General features: G+C 29.5%; 1 protein-coding gene across 1 annotated transcript in view; it reads right to left on the bottom strand.

Annotated features, from left to right (window-relative positions):
• Positions 1 to 6,804: 6,804 nt before the first annotated feature.
• Hip14 (palmitoyltransferase Hip14) overlaps positions 6,805 to 20,653 on the bottom strand; it is a 46,008-nt gene continuing 32,159 nt past the window's right edge. Inside the window, exons 9-14 of the mRNA XM_035358782.2 lie at positions 20,300 to 20,424; positions 18,373 to 18,529; positions 14,373 to 14,456; positions 14,114 to 14,265; positions 11,177 to 11,274; positions 6,805 to 10,681 (exon numbers count right to left, since the gene is read on the bottom strand). Of these exons, the coding sequence (XP_035214673.1) occupies positions 10,531 to 10,681; positions 11,177 to 11,274; positions 14,114 to 14,265; positions 14,373 to 14,456; positions 18,373 to 18,529; positions 20,300 to 20,424 (767 nt within the window). The 3' untranslated portion in view covers positions 6,805 to 10,530. The remainder of the gene's footprint in view (positions 10,682 to 11,176; positions 11,275 to 14,113; positions 14,266 to 14,372; positions 14,457 to 18,372; positions 18,530 to 20,299; positions 20,425 to 20,653) is intronic.

Below are 20,653 nucleotides of genomic sequence, written 5' to 3'. Positions count from 1 at the left end.
CAAAAACTGTATAACTTATGTGTAGATTTAGTTGCTATATAAGAATAATAAATGGCCCGTTTTGAATTAGAAAAAAGAGAAAAGGAAGGAAGAAAAAGGAAACAGAATATACAGCAAAAAATTATTACAATTTTAATTGTTAAAAAAATAAAATAATAGTAAATATAAGTTACACATTTTATAATAGAAACATTTAGAAGAATAGCAAAAAGAAATAATTATTTTATTTAAATTATGTAAAATACCTTGTTATATATAAATCATGTATGTTTCACATAAACTTATAAGGTATTTCTCCCGCCTTCTTAGCATGCCTTCGTGGTGTGGTGGTCTGCATGCTGGGCATGTATTCCAGAGGTCCATGGTTCGATTTCCGGCGAAGGCTTTGCTCATTTTGCATATCTACAGCTTCCAAAATACCTAATGTCTCTACAGTGGTGCTCGAACTAAAAGGGTTGCGGATGATGATTCTCCACACACAGGATTTGGCGAATGGGTCCCCCTGAAAACCTCAGTTGCCCCTTAAAAGGGGGGGAGTATATAAGGTATTTCTTCTGCTTTCCTAGCATGCCTTCGTGGTGTGGTGGTCTGCACGCTGGGCGCGTATTCTAGAGGTCCGTGGTTCAATTCCCAACGAAGGCTTTGATCACTTTTTATATCTCCTGCTTCCAAAATATCTAATGGCTTTACAAACTTACTGGATATTAGCTAATATATGTAAATATCTAATTTTATCATCAATTTCATCATAGTTTCTTACATGATTCACGATTACCAAATGTAAGTTTTCATTTTTTTTTTTTTTTTTTAACTTCAGTACGTCCTGTATTTACAATAGCTAGTAATAAACGTTGACAGGCTAAATCTTTTTTCAGTCCGTAAAACAAAAACCACATACTAGGATGGCTACAATTAAGTAATGAATTTAGTACCTCAGGAAAGCTTGGAAACTGTGGTCTTCCAGAACTTTTTTGGCTCCAAACTTAAATAACTACATTCAAACATCAATTTCTATAGATACTCATCAAAAGCATGGAAAAATAGAGTAAATTAAAAAAAAAAAAAAAACTATTGACAGTTACAGGCGGGAAAAATGTCGTACAAGGGGAACTGGTATAAAATATTACAGTACATGCAAAATTTTACTATAGTTTTCATTATTTTATATACTGCCTCTGAAAAGGTTAATATGAGCATTTTTCCAATAATTTTTTCAAATGATCAAATAACTTTTCTTTAAAAAATTCAACTAGGTGTACGATGTTCGAATCGATTAATTATTGATTGATTAATGTAAGGATATTTCTACGTATTTTATTTATCAGTTGGCTTATTTCCATGTGAGCATATATCTATGTGAGCTTTTTTCCATGTGAGCATATTTCTGTGTGGGCTTTTTTCCTGTGAGCATTTATACTACGAGCATTATTCATTGTGGGTTTTTTCTTAGAACTGAAGGAGATGAACCAACCTGCCAGCTATCCATGTAATCCTAGATTTCAAGGAAGCTGATGAATAAGATATGAAAGCATCAGAAGAGCAATCAGATATAATGTGTTTTATGATGGCATAAGGAATAGGTGGTACTGAAATTTCCTGTCAAAAGTAGATGCAGACTGCATGTCATCCCAATTTAAAGGAGTGATACAGGAGCTTTAAGCAAGGACTTTGATTTTTTTCAGATGACAAGTGATGTGGTGCACCAAATCTCGTCAGAGATGCTGTTGCTGCTAAAGTGAAGAAGCTCATTTAGCAAGATTGATGTGTAGTAATAGAGAAAAGGAGAACAAGTAGCAACACAGAAAAATTGCTATTGAAAGTTTTTTAGGACAACAATTCCATTTGGACAATAATGTGAGAAGCAGAGTTTGGAAATGATTCCAGGAACAACTTAAGAACTTTTATGAGAATACTACTGTATGTTTCATGTCTCACTAGGATAATTTTCTAAATTGCAACATTAATTATTTTTAAGAAATATTAAATCATTGCTGTTACAGAACCTTCAGTTCATTTTATATTGAATGTCTTTTATGTTAAAAAAAACTTTGATTTTCATGAAGTAAACACAGAATTTACAAAGATTTAGGAGAAATATATAAATAATAATAATAATAATAAATGACAGTTGACAAAAATTTAGAAGAAATTAAAAAAATTATCCCGTGCTTCTTTATAAAAATGTGACCTTGTTACAAAGTATGAATAATGAAAGCATATCATAAAGCATATATAAGAATTTAAATAGAAAAGTATTTTAAAAAAATGAAATCCATAAAAAGAATTTTATCACTAAAAATAATAATAACAAGAAGAAAAAAAAATTTTGTGTGAGTTTAAAAATATATTTCCTATTTTCATTTTGTGTTTCAAAACTTTTAACTTTACTAATTGATTTAAAATTTACAATGTACAAGACTCCCTTGATTTGTGAAACAAAAAAGATATTTTCAGTTGTGCACTGGGTGGAGGGGATCACTCTTAGAAATAATGTGGAAATCATTTTAAATAATATTTTACCTGACTGGACATTTAACACAATGAGTTCTAGACTGATCAGTCTGAGCTGAAAGCATTTGCAATCTAGGCATACACAAACCACATTAAAAACATAAAACATTAGCTTCAGGTACAAACCAAAGATGTATGTATATATTTATATATATTACATACACTGAAAATGACTTTTTATACTAATATATACACATAGCAACACATTTACAATTTTCGTTTATTACAGTTTCCATCATATGATGGGTATAAACACAATAATATTCTCACATAAAAATAGATAAAATTATATAAACTCAAATTTGAAATACAATATGAGAAATTTAACAAAATTTTACAGAATGACTGTGCTTGTTTTGGTGTTAACATAAAATATTTAATGTAGTCCCTGTATCATAATATACAAATTGGCAATAACATTAGAAGATATTAAATTAAACAAACACACATATAATTAAAAACAATACCAGAAGAATGTTCAAAGACAATGAAAGCACTTCTGCTTGAACATAACTTTAGAAACATTTATTTTTTTCCCTCCCTGGCTAGTAAAAATGTAAAAGGAAGCAATATTTTTATATTTCAGTACATCATCTCTCTCTCTCTCTCTCTATATATATATACATATACACAAAATGGTATATATTATGTACATATATATATAGAGAGAGAGAGAGGCAGATGATTTAGAAAAATAAAAATAAGAAATAAAATAAAGTAAAATTCACTAAATATGTACTCATTGCTACTATAAATAATGCATAACTACATTGGAAAATAATTATATCATAGCTGTGAAGCTTGAAATATGAAAAACTGGGTCAGATTCTCAGGTGGGCAAATTTTTCCACAGCATAAAGGCAACCTTAAAAAAAAAAAAAAAAAAAAAAAAAAAAACTGAAATGTTTCAGATTTTAAATTACGTCCAAAGGGGCATTTTTTAACATTTTGTGTGTTACCTTTCTTTATTAAATATCATGTTCCTCGCACTTAAACCATAAGATCCAGTGCAACAGCAATATCGCAAAATAGTTTTAAAACGAGCATATCTTTAGAATTTCCGATACAGAGACTCACGCGCTGTAGATAAAAAATTTTCTGCACAACGTTGCCATTGCTCGCTTTGAAATCCTTGAATTTGTTAATCAAAAATTCGTCAAAGTTTTAAAAAATAGGAAATCGATCATAAAACAAATTTCAAATTTCAAATTTGGTCTTCCACATGCTCATATTCGTTGGAGGATTACGTTATTCAAAATTCGATGACTCTATGTACCGTTATTTTATGACAATGTGAGAAATATACATACATTTACGCAGATTTTCATTATTTAATTTCTTCAAATATAATGCAGGACTCTAACATTTTATGGCAACAGTTTGAAAAGTGAACCGACATTTATCCGTCCGACGCAAAATGCCAAAACGAAAGTAATAGTCCTTCGGGACTCAAGTCCCTATGGACTTAAAAAAAAAAAAAAAAAAAAAAAAAAAAACCCTCAAATCTACTTAAATTTGTTTTAGAATTCATGATTCAGGTTATTTGACAATTATAATTTGGTTCTGATGTCAAATGTATTAATATTTTATTACACATTCTAAATTTTATGTTCATGGCTTATTTCTCTCTTGTAATTTTCTTATACCCCTTTATTTAAGAAAATTCTGAGAAGGAAAACTGTAATTTATTGAAGTATTTTTAAACACAATGAACACAAAATTGTTAATAAATACACATATTCTTATGTGCATAAATTTAGTAATGTATCATATATCACTGCAAAACAAAATTAAATGATTAAAAGTTAGTTCAGAGAATCTATAAATGCCTACTTTCAGTTAAAATAATCAGATCAAACAAAATTTCATAAGAAAAATTATGCATTATTTAAGTTCAATCAATTCACTAAATTTCATTTATTGCTGAAAGACACTTTTCTTAGTAAAGGCTAAAAATTAAAAACTAGAAGACTCAGTGATCCACTGGGAGACTAGGAAATGTAATGAAAAATCAGTAGAGAATTGGCAGCTAAGTAAATAAAACTTCAACTAACCCCACCCCCTCTAAAAAAAAATTTCCAAAGAAATGGGAAAGTATAATATGAAAAAGTAAGAATGATTTTGATAAGATATCGAAATCTTTAATTTCAAAATTATAATCATTAAATTATAAGTTCATCATCAAAGAGCAACCAGAGCATTTTAAAATCTGCCCCTTTTGTGATTTCATTTTTGGCTGAATTAAAAACTAAAAAAAAAAAAAAAAAAAAAAAAAATTGAAACTAACACATTTTACAGACAAAGATCACAGTAATGATTTTATGAATGTTCATGATAAAATACACTGTATTTGAAGCTAAAAAAGAGAAAGGCATGTTTGTCAAGCAACAGTTTAAAATTCAAGAACAAAATTTTTTACATAGATTAGCAGTATAAAAAGTCTTAACCCTGAGCGTTATGGCCGCTTTTATCCGGTCATGAGATTTTTTGTCATTTGTTATATATTAGCTTATAATTTATGATATTTTGCTTTCTTACTTTCTTTAATAATATAAATAGCATCTTAATAAATGTAAGTTTATGAAAATAGAGCCTAAAGTAAGTAAATATACAAAATTAAGCTAATAAAGTGGTCTTTGAATAGAAGTCTTCATGACAGATCCAAAAACCCATGCCGCTCAGAGGGTTAAGATGCATAATAAAGACATTCAGTCTGATACAACAGTCAACTCTGAAAAACACTAAACAGCAGAATGCATTAAAAATTACAAAAGTTTTGAGACACCTCATTTTACAGTAATATTATTACAAAATATTGTTCCTAATAAAATTTTTTAATTTAAAATTCCTTCAGAAATGGAATAAAAAATGGTGCAACTGTAGCTGCTTGCTGGCATTATAAAAATCATTCTTACTTTTTCTTTTTACCTTTCCCTTGCTTTTTTTTATTTGCTTTCCACGAAGTATAAGTTTAGTCTTCACAACTTTGGTAGTATAATTATTTTCTTATTACTAATCTTAAACATACACATATATATATGTATAGTCTCTTATTAAAATAATAGAAATTACTATAAAAGATTTAAAATCTTTTAATTTTAAAACTCGAAAACCACATTAGAGAAAAAGATTGCACTCTTAGAAATATGATGAAATAAAAGATTTAGCATGTATTTTGAAGGACAGAGAATAGATTCTTCTGAAATATACTTTGATACAACCTTAAAAACTCAAAATTTTAAAATTTAGAAACAATTTCAAAGATCATAAAGTATCTCAAAATGAATTACGATAGTAAAATAAATATATTAAAAAATCCATAATTTGTAAGCAAAAAAGAAAAAAAAAGTTGACTACAGCTTATTAACACAGAATTTAAACTATCTAAAGGGAGCAAATGACAAACAAATAATAATAAAATTAATAAGCAGCAAATGAGAAACATATAAAAATAAAACAACAATTATTATTTTAAAATTAAAAACAAATGATATTTCAAGGAACAAAAAGTGAGCACTGCTGACAATATATACAAACATTCACTGTTTAGTACTTATTTAATAAACATATAAAATATTTAAATGAAAATGTTATGCATAAGGAACAAAATCAGAAAACACAGTTGAGGAACAAATACTGACAAGTCCAGGCAGTTTTAAATCTTAATAACTAATTGCAAACTGAATTTGTAAATAAGAATACAATATTCAATATTCTATAACACAGGAGACCATCATTATTTAATATAATCTACTTATAAATACTAAAATGCAACAACTAAACACATGCATAGACACAATCAATAACAGCCCCAATCCTATCATATTTATAAATATTTTTTGTCACAAATAACATATACACTTCTTTCTGTTCAAAAGAAGAAAAAAAAAATTAACATTTTAATTTTTATTTCATGACTTGATTAGCTTGTCTTAACAGGAGTAATAAACATAGTTTTATTCGTTAGATTTAAATTCAAACTTATTGCAAATTAGCTATATTATTGTATAGTACCTTCTTCTGTTTTTATTTAAAAGGACATGGGGAATTGAACCCAGGATCTCTTCTCTGAGGACAGGTGCTCTTTGACACTGAGGTTATTTACCAGGAGCTGTTATCCCATTTAACTGAGACTTGTATAGTTTGACCTTGACTAATTCATACTGCAGTGACCAAGCAACATAACCATTAAGATACAATACACAGCAAAATAAAAATTACATTTAGCATAAAACAAAAATTATATGCATACCATACAATTTTTTAATTTAAAAATGCATTAAGGAAACACAATTTTTTTTTTTTTTTTTTTTTTTAATTTCAAAGTTTTTAAACACAGAGGTACAAAAAGAAAATAAACATTTTTAGGGCTATAAGATTCATAACTGAAAAGATTAAAGAATTTAAATTAGATTACAAATTTTAGCTGATTGAAAAAAGCTTCATACAAAATAATAAGAACATATAAGTGAAGCACCAGAGGTAAAAGTAAATAAACAAATGATACATTCAATAAATGAAATGTATTGATTTAAATCAAAGCACTTTCATATTTTATTCATCACAATTAAACCTTAAAAACTCATTTTATTTTTATAGAGGGGCTAGATAAAATAATCAGATTATCTAAAAATGGCCATTCTGAGAAAAACAACATTGTTTGGGAAATAAAGTTATGCTCTTAAAATTTTTAAATAATTTATTTCTGAGAAAATGACACTTATGAGACATAGAATTTGCAAAATTTTTCAGTATATAAGTCAAGGTTCTTTTTTTCGGGGGGGGGGAAAGAAGATGAAGCTCTAACAAGTCTAATCAACTTGCACACTGGGTATAAATTATCATAACTTATTTACATTTAATTATATATTGTCATTCCTAATAAAACATTAAGAAAAATACTTTTAATTACAAAAATTTTTAAAGATATATTACTCTATGAAGGTTTAATGAAAAGACCTCCCCCTTCGAAAATTATCATCAAATCACAGATGTGGATTTAAAGTTAATTCCCATCTCCTGACATTAAAATGTTCATTTACTTCTACCTTTTTCCACAGCCGTTGTGCCACGATACATACATATATGATATATATATTCCATAAACTGACTACACAGTTACTCGTAAAATCTTTAATATTTGGATTGAATGTAGCCTACTTAACAGCATGCAGTGGCAATTTATTTTGTTAATTTTCTTAAAATCCATTATCAATCTTGAAATTATGGTGTCTCCTTTCTACTTACTTGTTTTTAAGGTAAATTTTGATTTTGGCATATTTTCTAATATACCCTTTTTTTCCTTAGAATTTTTTGTTTATACCAAATTTTCTACATGTTGCACACTGAGGGTTAAATTATAAGTCACTATATTTAAATTTAATAAATGTTTGGATAAATCTAAGGACTTACAAGCTATGTTATCTTGTAGGTCAGAAAATGTGATACATTATTAATAATAAAAAAAATGTAATTTACTTGATTTCTAAATTCACAAGTAATACAGATATAAAAAATATTTCATGAATAATTTTTATTAATAAAACTTGAAATTATCTTTCTACAGCTACAAAATATTGAAAGCTATTTCAGGCTTCATGAACTGAAAAATTATTCCTCAAATACATAAAAATGTCTTCTTTTATTTATGAAATTAAAACATGTTAACAGAATTTCTAATAGTATACTTTTTTAATCTTTTCAAGAGATTTCAAAAACAGCAACAAATATCTGCATCCGTCAGTTTATGGAAGAATTTAGTCCAGGAGATACTGTCATCACCTACAGGAAAGTTAAGTGTGTTTTCTTTTCTAGTTTCCTATTGGTTACTGGTACCACATAAAATGTCTTAAAACTTCATCTACAATCTTTGAGGATAGGGAGAGGGCATCAATGTAATTCACATTCATAAAGGAATGCAGGATCAGAGATGGATATATGGTGCTCCACAGCAGCAATTCAGCTTGAAAACAGCTATTTCCTCACTGAATCTTGCAATGCTGTACAAAGACAATGGATCATTTTGTGAATGCTGATTTGGTGAACATGTATATCCTGTATGGGATCGCTGATGGTAATGACAAAGGCTGCTACTAATACCAGCAAAATTCCAGATAACTTTGAAAGTGTTGCCAATTAATCAGGTATTAGCATCATGCATGCATTATGAATGGCCGGAACTTTCAACACCTCATACGAAACAGTATTCTGTGTCTACCAGTTTAAGTTCTACCTTCACTTCTGCCTTTCTGTATTATGTTCTTGTGTCTCTTCTATCTCTCATGAGCGACACCCCTGCTCATGCTTTCGTAGGTGAACATGATTTATACCAGCAGTTCTCAACCTTTTGACTAATGTGTACCATTTAAACAAAAATTGAAATACCACCACTCTTGAACAAAGCTCAGATCACATACATTTACGGGTGTTAGAGAAAAGATCAGAATGTTGGGGTTTTAATTTTTGAATTTAATAGTTAAAAATACTTTGCTTCTTTACATACCATCTATTTTTGAACCCCTGATTTATACTGATGTTTTGCATTGCCCCTCAAAATTTGTATTCAGAGTTTTGAGATACCCTATATACCTTTATCTCTTCCTTCATAAGTGACCTAATTATTATTTAAGCTGAAATTTCCATATATCAAGTAATTTGCATTAATTATTATTTCATACAACCCCTTAATATAAAACAGCACCTCTTTCATATAAATATTAAGATAATATTTTCAAAGCAAAGTTAAAATCACAGATATCAGATTTTTACAGAGCACATAATAAAATAAAAAGAATGGCAGTAATTTTGATAAATTTCTATTGGTCATGCACATTAACATTAATAAAATTCTAGATGTTAAGTTTGTTAATCAAACTCCTTCATCGAATTGTTAGTTTTATAGATAAGCTCTATGTATTTCAAAGGGACTAAGATTGGTCTCTCTTTTTACAGTAGCATATATATTTGATTGAGAATATGTTGAAATTTTGTCCTTTACTTAAACGAAAAGATGTTTGATAATCTTGAGTACAGCTTTCAATGAAATAAGTATACTTGCTAGCAGAAACCTATCTATATTATAATGAAGTATAAATAATCTATATCAATCATATAATTCATTATACAGAATTCAATACTTTTATAATGATAAGAGAATTTAGAAATAAAAGACTCTTGGATAAAAAAGCTCAAATTTATGAAAATATGTTAGATAAATTCCAAATGTTCAAAACTGGGAATCTACATTTTTATATATAGTTCTAGTCCTATTTCTGATTATGTGACATGATTTAAGAATGTGCCCAGACAATACATACAAAAATACAGTTACAGAAATGAGTCATGATTCGGCGACGACAAACATCATTATTTTACAACCTCCTGAGTAGTACAAACTTGCGAATGAATCAAGACAGGTTGTTGTTTATTCACAAAAACATCTGTATGAGTGCTAAAATGCTTTAGCAATTAACATTTAAGATAATAGAAAATGTAGATGATGAAAATGATAAATTTATAGATACAATGAAAAATGTGAGTAGTAGAAATTGCAGAAATTGCATAAGAAGTGTACCAGACATTTCTGGTGCAAATAAGTTATCACAATAACAAAATATGATATATAAAAAGTATGAACGAAAATTACACTTTTGTGTCGAGCACAATAGCAAGCAAAATATTCATCTACAGCACAAGATAAAAAAGCTTTTCTCACAAATAAGGCCTATGCAACATTTTTCAGTTATTACAGTTATTACAAATAAAATAAGAATTTATTCAAGTCATAAAGGCTTTCAGAGAAACAGTCTTTGAATTAATTCTCTTCTTTCATTTCAAATGTTAGTCATTAAATTAATTAACAATAAGGCAAGATTTTTCTAGCCAAAAACAGTATATCGTACCTTGATATATTTTTAAAAAATTTAAATAAAAAAGATGCACACTATAACTTAATATACTATTCAAGGCTATATAATCTTGTCATAATTATGAATAAACCATTTCAGTATATCAGCACTTTTATATATAATGATGTTCAGATCTAAGCAATACTGAGCTTTCTCCTTCATCATCTGAATCATACACTTGTTTCCAGTCTCTAGTATCAATTTGGAAAAGTCCACAGCACTTCCATTCACAAAAGTCTAACAAATTCTGGAAAGCACCACGACTGTAACAAAGAAAGGGGGAAAAATCTTAAATTTTAAAATCATATGATAAAGAAATCTTAATTCTGGAAAAAATGCTTAGTATATTTTTTTCTGTCTGTCTACAAAAGCATCTATATAAGCAGCAATATAACATAAGTAATTGCAGTATTAGCAGTAAACACTAAGAATAAATGTGATAAAAATCAGAAATTTATTAAAAGAACACAAGAGATTTTATACTGAAGGGAAATTCATCTGACTAATAAATTATTTTGAATTTCAATTTGCCCTTAGAAAGTATTGTGAAATAAATTTTAATGAATTTAAGAGTTTATTTATGTGCAACTTAAGAGAAAAATACTAAAATTTGAATTAAATGCTAAAAATACTTAATTTTACTTGTCAAATTAAATTCATTAGTACTTTTTATATGAAAAAAGCTCTGAAAAAATAATTTCTTTAAATACCAATGGTGATGAAAAAATTAATAAAAAACAGAAAATAAGTATCCTTACTGAAATGGGCTTCTGATAACACCCTTTTTGTCTTTTTTAAAATGTCGATATCTTGAGCAGTTCATTCTTTCATTTGTTGTCATAGCTAGCCAAACTATCTGCAATGAAAAATAAATTAAAGAATTAGTAAATATGTGCAATTTTAAAATGATAAAAAAAGAATACAGTGGGGGGGGGAAGAGTTCTAAAATATATATTATCAATTATTCACAATTTTGCCCTTTGCTTTATAAGACTGATATGAAAGTTATTCAAAACCTATCTTGACTATAAACAAAATCAACTTTGATGCCTATACTCTATAATTAATTTATTCATAAAGCATTTTATTATAAAATATAATAATACATTTTTAAAACCAGTGGTACAATCACAATAAAGTTCAAACTGACTTAACCGTAAATGTATACTTTCACTTATAAAGTTTCAAAAGAGTATGGCACCAAATTTTATGATCTTCCACTAATCTAACTATTCCTCATGTATTTGAATTATATTTCTAGTGAAATTAAAAACTCTGTAAAACATTGTGTAGAAATTATGCAGCAGCCTTTATTAAGGAATCTACCACAAAGAGAGATTTTAATGACTGTCACATTTTCCATAATCCTTCAGCCAGTACTTTTTCTTATTTTCTGAGTAAATTATTTTTCACCTATATAAGTTTGATAATATATTTTAAAAGAACTGATTCCAAATCTTACTCCTTAGTAGTAATGAAATCTTACTCTTTAGTAGTAAGCCCTTGATAGAACCTGGCAGTATTACCTGTAACATGTGTGATTCATCTATGCTATTTTTTCTGCTGAGGGGCACAGTATGATTCTCTCCATGTAACTTTAAAATGCTTCAGCTTTCAACTTATGACATAAAATACTGACAAAGTGATTTACAAAATTAGTAAATTTAATGATAAAGTGAAATTTATATTCAAGCATCAGTTTTATATCACTTGCTTATCTCTATCTATGGCTTTTCTGTAGTTTCAGTTCACAATAGTTTATTTCTCTAATAATCAAAGCTATCACATTAGTACTGAAAAATAAATAAAACTTTCTTCCTACACTAAAACAATAATTTCCAGATTTCTAATAAAAGCAATGCCTACCGATGGTTGATATATTTCCATAATAAAATAAAACTTTAAGGTACTCAAATATTAATACTAAATGAACGCAAATTAAATATCTGCATTTGTCACTTTAAAAAGGTGGTACTTACTGCGTTAATGCAACCACCTTAGTACAACTGTATGGTTTGTTTTCACAGAAAGGCAAAAATTACTTATCAGATGCCAGCTGACAATTTTCATGTCTTTTTTTCCAAAACATTTCTTAACGAGTGTTATTTTTTATAAATCAGCAAACGTTATTAACATATCAAAAGAAAATACGCTTAAAAATTTAAAATACAAATTTTATTTTTTTAAACAAAGATTATATTATAAAAGAATTAAAATACATTTTCAGGAAACCCTTCTCTAATTTTTTGTTCCATATACACAGTTACTTATTTTTGCTTAAAGGAAAATATCACGACACTGCATACAGCTACTTACCAGAAGCATCACATTCATTCTTCTCTTTAATGATTTAACTGCGAAACACTGTATACTTGCAGATATTTTACTGCAGTTTCTTCTATTACTGGTAAATTTCACAAGCCATATTTTAAAATTGAGCTTAAGGCAAAAAAAATATCATGATTCGTACAGTCAAGAGTCTTTAATCCGGACCTCAAAGCTAAAAACTTTCTGCGCATGCATCAACACATAATGCGTTAACGCATGCGCATAATACCTTTACGAATGCGCATATGCATCTCCGCATGCACATAATACGCTGCTTGCATGCGCGTTTAATATATAATGGACAGTATAAGCTAAGCTAAAATTATCTATTTCAGTTCAGTTAATGTTGCAGATTGTGTTGTTCCTTAATCTTCTAATTGGATCCGGTTATTATTTTTTGCAGACTGTTAGAGCAATTTTATGAAAGTAAGCTTGAACTTTCGATTATGTCAAAAAGAATTTCCGATTCTGGAGCTACCAAAATATCTACAAAGTGAAAGTATGTTTCGATGTCCATCAAACAAATAGTGGAATTGCTGCAAAAAATGGATAAAGGCATATCCTTTGATTCTCTAACCATTCTGAAATATGTTTATGAATTTCACGCTACTTTGCCGGGGGGGGGTGACGACATGGCGCGCGATGAATTGGAAGTTGATCTGTCAGCACTATCCTTATCTTCAGGGCAGATGTTTTTATTTTATTTGGCTTATAATTCCTTACTAAATGTAGTATTTCATCTCGATGTACTCCTTTGATATGATTTAAATCAAATTCCTCGGCATTATAAATATCACGAATACACATCAAATAGTTTTCTGGTTGAAATTTTCTAATTTCGACTATGCATAATGTATGCTTTACGCATGTGCGTGTTGAAAGAAATGTTTAATAAAGTAAACAAATAAATATTAAGCTTTTTTTTGTAAATTTTGATACCCTTTAGATCACAATTGCTCTTTATTTCATAAATTACGGTTTCATATTTTTAATTTTATAATTTCTGCATGCCATCTTACCAGATTTAAACTGATGATCTATAATCCGGAAAAACCGATAATCCGGAATCGCGGATGTCCCGACGAGTCCGGATTAAAGACTTTTGACTGTACATAAAAACTGAAGGGGATTGGAATAAAACAAAACAGATATGAAAATGGTGACATTACTTGACTGAAGAACTGTTATGATCATCGTTACCCAAAGAATGGTTATGCGTATAGTTGCTAGAGTTTGACACATTCTCAAACTCAAAATTTGGCAGCTTTTATTACAGTGGTTACTATAATATATAAGTACTAAAAAAATTTTAACTAATAGAAATCATCAACAGTCATACTTTAAGAATAAAGAAAATCAAAACTCACTTGATATAGTTGACACAGCAAGAGACAGCCAACCCAAATACTATGCAACAAAGCATTCGCTGCAATCCAGCTCACCCAACCGCTGATGCGAGATGCTTCCCATAAAAAATTTAAAAGTGGAATGTCATTATTGGTGATGTGCCCTTTCCAAACTGTTGAAAAGAAATAATAATTCAACCCAATTAAGATACTAATAGTTTTCAAATTAAAAATTTATTATTGTTACTTTAAAGCTTTAAAATATAAACAGTTTACTTACATCTGACACAGCCATGTAAACACCAAATAATCATTATGAGAAGCCAAAAAAGATACAAAACGAAATATTTATGATTTCCCAATCCTAAAATAAAGTAAAATAAAGTACAATACAATGACCAAATATGTGATGGTAAAAACATCATTTTATAAGACAGTATACTTATTTATTTACTATATACTTAAACTATCTCATATTGTTTTCCTCCCACATACTGATTTATCAGGTGGGAGTAATCTCAAATGAAATTAAACAGAAAAAGGGATACTCGTGGATTATCCCGTTGACTGCGAAAGTTGGTGGAGATCCCGCCAAAGTTGCCCAATTATTCCTGCAGAATTCTGAGCAGTTACCTGCAAGCCTTACAATAACACATTCATCAATCTATCTACACAACTTTGCACTTTGTAACAGGTTTTCATTGATTTTTACTATTTTATTAGGCACTCCAACTTTAGTGGAAGCTTAGGAAGCTCTTGTAGAACATGATGAGTACAAACTTCCTACAGGCAGTTGTTCCAATCTATTACCTTTTCGTTGGCCATATCCAGCTGTTCTCCCCCCCCCTTAACACATGTTAACTCTCCAAACCAGCTGCAAATGAACCTCAGTGCAGTAACAAATGTGACTTTACAGCTCTTCAACTCCTACTTTAAAAATGCAAGAAAGAAATACAGCAATTAACAGTTAAATTATATATTTGTTCATGAAAACAAAAGGTGGCTTATTCAGAATCAATCAGGATTACGTCAAACAAAAGCTTCCCCTGGGAGTTGATGTAGAGAACTCTGTGAAGCTACTGACTAGGATCTGTACCTTGGTAGTCTCGGCCATGGGGTATACAAATAAAGAACCTACTGGTTCTAAAGACCCCTGAAAGATCATTTATCAGTTGGCCCATGGGTCTGGCATGCCCTAAAGTTCAAGGCTCTAGTAGCCTGAGGTGGCATTTTGGATTCTGCCTGGAGGTGAAGCCCCAGGTTTTCTAGGTAATATCATTAGGCAATGGGCAGCCCAAGTGATTCGTAGGAAGCAAATTGATACCCAGTGCTGAAGGGTGGTGGCACCAGCTTTCTCCAAGGTGTGAGGACAGGGGTTGAACCCTTGGGCCTGGCATGGCAATTGGGTCGGACTCGTAGTGTTGTTAAGTCTAAATGCCCAAAATCTTATCAAACGAAAGCGCAGATGTTATGAATGTGTTTGACCATACCCTTATCCACAACTGGCACTAAGTTGTGCTGCTTGATAACAGCTTCACAGTCAATGGGATAATATATAAGTATCAAAAATGTTATTTAGAAAAGAATTTTATTAAAATGAAACAACAGATTAGAAAATTAGTTATTAAATTGTAATTCTGAGCACTTGATCCTGATCAGACTGCTTGAAATGCATAGCAGTAACTATTTTTATTATTATTTTGACTGAATATTTAAGCTAGAAATCTCAGTTTCTCACTCTTTATTTCATAGACCCAGACACTCTTCTACTTTTCATGTAAACTCTTGTTCAGGTGAAACCAGAAATGAAGTATCATATATTTTCAAACATAAACCAATCTGTGTGTAAATTATGAGTTAAAATTTTGCTTTAAAAATATTAAAACTAAAAAAATGAATTTAAATCCATCTCTATATCATCAAACGTTTGAATAATTAGTCATCTGATTCAGATATAGTTATTGGATGAATTGAAGGTGAGTGCCAGATCCCAACTCAGTTTACAAAAATAGACCAGATATGATCAGCCGATCATTCAAATAATCGGCTGATCATGTCTGGTCACATAAATAATGCTGTAAAAAATGCCACAAGAATAACACTATACAAAATGAAACTGTGCTACCTAAAATGCAGAGGATGACAATGTTAGTGATGAAATAAAAGATGAAAAGATTATACTATTCACTTGACTTGGTAGCATAAAGATTTCTGAAAATTTTGAGTCAGATGCTGACATTGAAAAATATCGATTGATGCATATTAGGATTAAAGAAAACAAGTTAAATTAATTTTCATTTGTTTCAGTTACTCATCTTTGAGATAAAATTATTTGTGAATCTGAACTTGTACACCAGATGGCCTTCAAACTTCAGCAGTGAGCATTTTACTAAATATTTCTCAACTTACATATGGAAAAAAGTGGTAGCTAGAATTTCCACTTAACAAAACTGAGCAATTCTTTTAATGCATAAACTAATGAAAATTACTCATTGAAGGAAAAAAAATCCTAACATTACTATTACCTAGAAAAATATATTTAGATTTATTCTACTAAGAAATATTTCTTTGCAGCCACCTTATACAAATTAAACACATTTTATAACACAATCAAAACAATTTACATACAAAAAATTGTGAAAATATATATTTATTTTTTAGAAATATCTGGCACTCCTTTTATAACTTTATTTAAAGAAGTTACATGAAAAGTAAATCAGTATTTGTTTTTGTAATATTAAGATAGGAAAATTTGGCTTAAATATTGAGTCAAAATAATAATAAAAATAGTTATTCCCATGCATTTTATACAGGCTGATAAGGACTAAGTAAAGCAATTATTTATTTATAATTTTTAATTGCTTTTTGATAGCTTTTAAAGTTCTTGTCTCACAAACATCCTTAAATGATATGCATAGAGAACCTAGTAACATTTTATAAATAAATTCATGGTATAAACAGTTCTTTTAAATGCAAGGGAGCATCTATATACTGGAAAATGTACAATATAACATACAGTACACTTTAGTATTATTTCAATAGTAATACTAATTATTGCACAAAATTTATCATTTAAACAATACTGTATGTATGTATGCATTCTAACTATCACGTTATAATGTACTATTATCATGACACTAAAGTTACCATATCAGATTTTAGAATGTATAATTAAGTGATATGTAAGCACTACTATATTCCAAATTTATGAGGCTTAGAATAAATATTATAATACTCAAAGTACTACTAGAAACCAAAGGTTATATTAGAATTACAGTCAAAAGTCGTTAATTCAGACACCCATAAACCGGAATGATCTATAATCCGGACCTCAAAGCTAAAAACTTTCTGCGCATATGCCTCGTTGACACATGCGCATAGGCATTTACGCGTGCGCTTAAGACCTTTTACGACTACGCATATGTGTGTGCGCAAGCGCAGAACACGTTTTCGTGTGCACGTTTTATGTATAACGGACGGTATAAGCTAAAATTATCTAATTATCTATTTCAGTTAATGTTGATGATTGCGTTGTTCCTTAATCTTCAAATTGGATCCGGGTTATTATTTTTTGCAGACTGTAAGAGCAATACTATAAAAGTAAACTTGAACTTTTGATTATGTCAAATAGAATTTCCAATTCTGGAGCTCCCAAAGGATTGTACAAAACAAAAGTATGTTTCGATGTCCATCAAACAAAGAGTGGAATTGCTGCAAAAAATGGATAAAGACATGAAGAATGTGACAGAGAGGTTAGTGAAAACGAAAAAATTTCGATTGACAAGTTAGTCGGTATTCTCGGCACAGCAATTAACGGGACTTGAACAGCGGAACTTTGTAACCGAACAAGAAATTATGTCTGTTTATAGAATTAAAGAAAAAGTATTATCACATAAAACGAAGCAACTTAAACAACTTACATTGAAAGAAATGTTTAATAATGTAAACAAATAAATATTAAGCTTTTTTTTTGTAAATTTTGATACCCTTTAGATCATAATTGTTCTTTATTTCATAAATTACGGTTTAATATTTTTAATTTTAGAACTTCTGCATGCCATCTTACGAGATTTAAACTGATGATCTATAATCCGGAATCACCGAAGTCCCGACGAGTCCGGATTAACGACTTTTGACTGTATTAGAAATATTTCAATCGAAGTTACATTTTGTGGCATTTAACAGTATAACTCCGAATAGACTTAATTCTACAAACAACACAAGATTCAATCCAACACAACATACTTAGAGAATAGGGAAAGAATACGTAAGCAACTTACCGACACAGTTTCCCACCCAAGGGCAGTGGTGGTCAAAACGTGCTATACACTGATTACAAACAGAACAGTGTTTAGATCTCAAAGGACGCCGTACTAAACATGAACTACAAAACCAATTCGGATGAAAACCATCTCTCTCAGCTAATTCAATAATTGTCTAGAAAGCAGGAACAAATTACATTTCACAACATTAAAACTAATTTGATTTTTTAAAAAAATAATGCTATCAGTAAATCATAAGCATATTTGTTAATATTATAAAGCAAAGTAATATTACTAAAATTAATATAACAATGCACTTGCAAAATTGATATAAAGTTTTTAAATTTTATTTAAAATCCAGTTCATACATACTACTTTATTAGGAGTTATCTGAAAACTCATACACTGAATATAACATGCCTATAAATACAATCCAAGTCATACTAAATACCAAGAAACAAATAAGAAAATACAGCGAAAAGGAAGATGAGTAAAATCCAAATAAAATCATTACTGGTTTTTACATACAGTTAACTCCCAATTAGAATGCATAATTTTGTGATTCATAGCTACATCTATTTTCTCAAATGAGGTGCCCTGAATGGAAACCATCAATGGCTGATTATCGGCCATCCTTAAATTGCTCTTCATAAATCATTCATAATGTTGCATACAACTTGTTGTATTCATAATGTTGCATACAATAAGCAGTGATTATTGTAAGCACATTTTATTCCAAGTTTAACACAAAACTTTATTGTAATATGCTGTTCACAAAATTGATACCTTTTGAAAACTGCAAAATATACCTAACAAGTTCCTAAATACAAGTATATCAATGTAATACAATGACTAAGACCAATTAATCCATATTTGTTTGAGCATTGCCTGATTGAAGTAATTGTTATTTTAACAAGTTATTCCAATTTCATTAAATCTTGAGAAAAGAAATATTTTAAATATCTAGTCCTTAATGTTGATCTCCCACCCACCTAAAAAATTACACATTATTAAATCTGATGATGTAGAGTCTACGCAGAATGTGACTCACAGTTTACAGCTGGATGTCTGATGATTTAATGAGTAATACTCCATCATGATACACACATATTACTTACCTTTTGAAAGATTGGAATAGCCCCATCCCATTGCCCTAATTTAATGGAAATAGCACTATGCATTACCACTGTTGCTCAAATAGATCAGGTGTGGCGCAACAGCAGCTGAGCAGCAAAATTGCTTAACACTGTTAGCTCAACCTAGGTTTAAATCTCGGTAAACGGTTGATTGCCTGGGAGTTTGGGTGTTTTTTCCCATACATATGAATAGAAGAGAATTTCTCTTACTAAATCCCCCATGAAGGCATCCCTCTTCTCATACAGATAGCCTCTACATGTTTTGCCATAACGTATATACTCCAATTCAATCCAGGTAGATTACACAATGTTGAAGTCTAATGATTCAAGCCTGTCTCTGACTTACCACAAATTCAGCAGGATGTGTTCAGTCACAAACAGTTGCATCACTATTCTCCTTGTTAGATAACTTTTAATTTAGATATACCCATAAAAACTTAACACTGTGGGAAATGAATATCCCATAAAAAATGGGAAAGTATCTTACCTAACGGAATGAAAATAACACATTTATCATAATTGTCACTTATGTGGCTCAGGCAGCAACTGAGCAAGTATGGGTTGAATTGAAATGTAGGATAGATATTTGTTGAGTACAGAAAGTCAGCTAAAATGAAAATTCATAAGCTCTGAAAATATTTTGAACATTTTAATCTCAATTATATTAATGCTGTGGTTATGATCATTGCGATGATAGTTATCTTTCGGTAATTGAAACTGTTTAATCAACAAACATAATACACAGTATCTTCCATTTAAAAAACTTGAAATAATGGAATATATGCATTCTATGTCAAGAATATATTTACCCTATATCTCTGTTCAGGAGTGCTATGTATGACGCCTGGATCTGACTTCCAAGCTTTTATAAATGAGTAGAAAAGGAACATTGAACACACTAAAAAACCAACCGTTCTCCATATGTCTCCAACATCTTATATATGATTAAAGAATGTTTTAAAACGTTTTACACAAAAATATAGCAGTATAAAAAAACTACAAAAACATCTTATTATATACAGTAATTTAACAAGCAGTAATTACTGATGATCACGCATAACACCTTACACATATTTTATAAATTGTATGCAATGAAAATGTTCAATCCAGACTTGAACTATATTACCTATATATTTCAGTTTTATGAAGGAGGAATTACATCA

This window comes from Stegodyphus dumicola, chromosome 8, assembly GCF_044657685.1.
Source record: "Stegodyphus dumicola isolate Sdum_Otavi_A_Nest chromosome 8, ASM4465768v1".
In the NCBI taxonomy this organism is placed as follows: domain Eukaryota; kingdom Metazoa; phylum Arthropoda; class Arachnida; order Araneae; family Eresidae; genus Stegodyphus; species Stegodyphus dumicola.
This window is presented reverse-complemented; position numbering and strand designations above follow the sequence as displayed.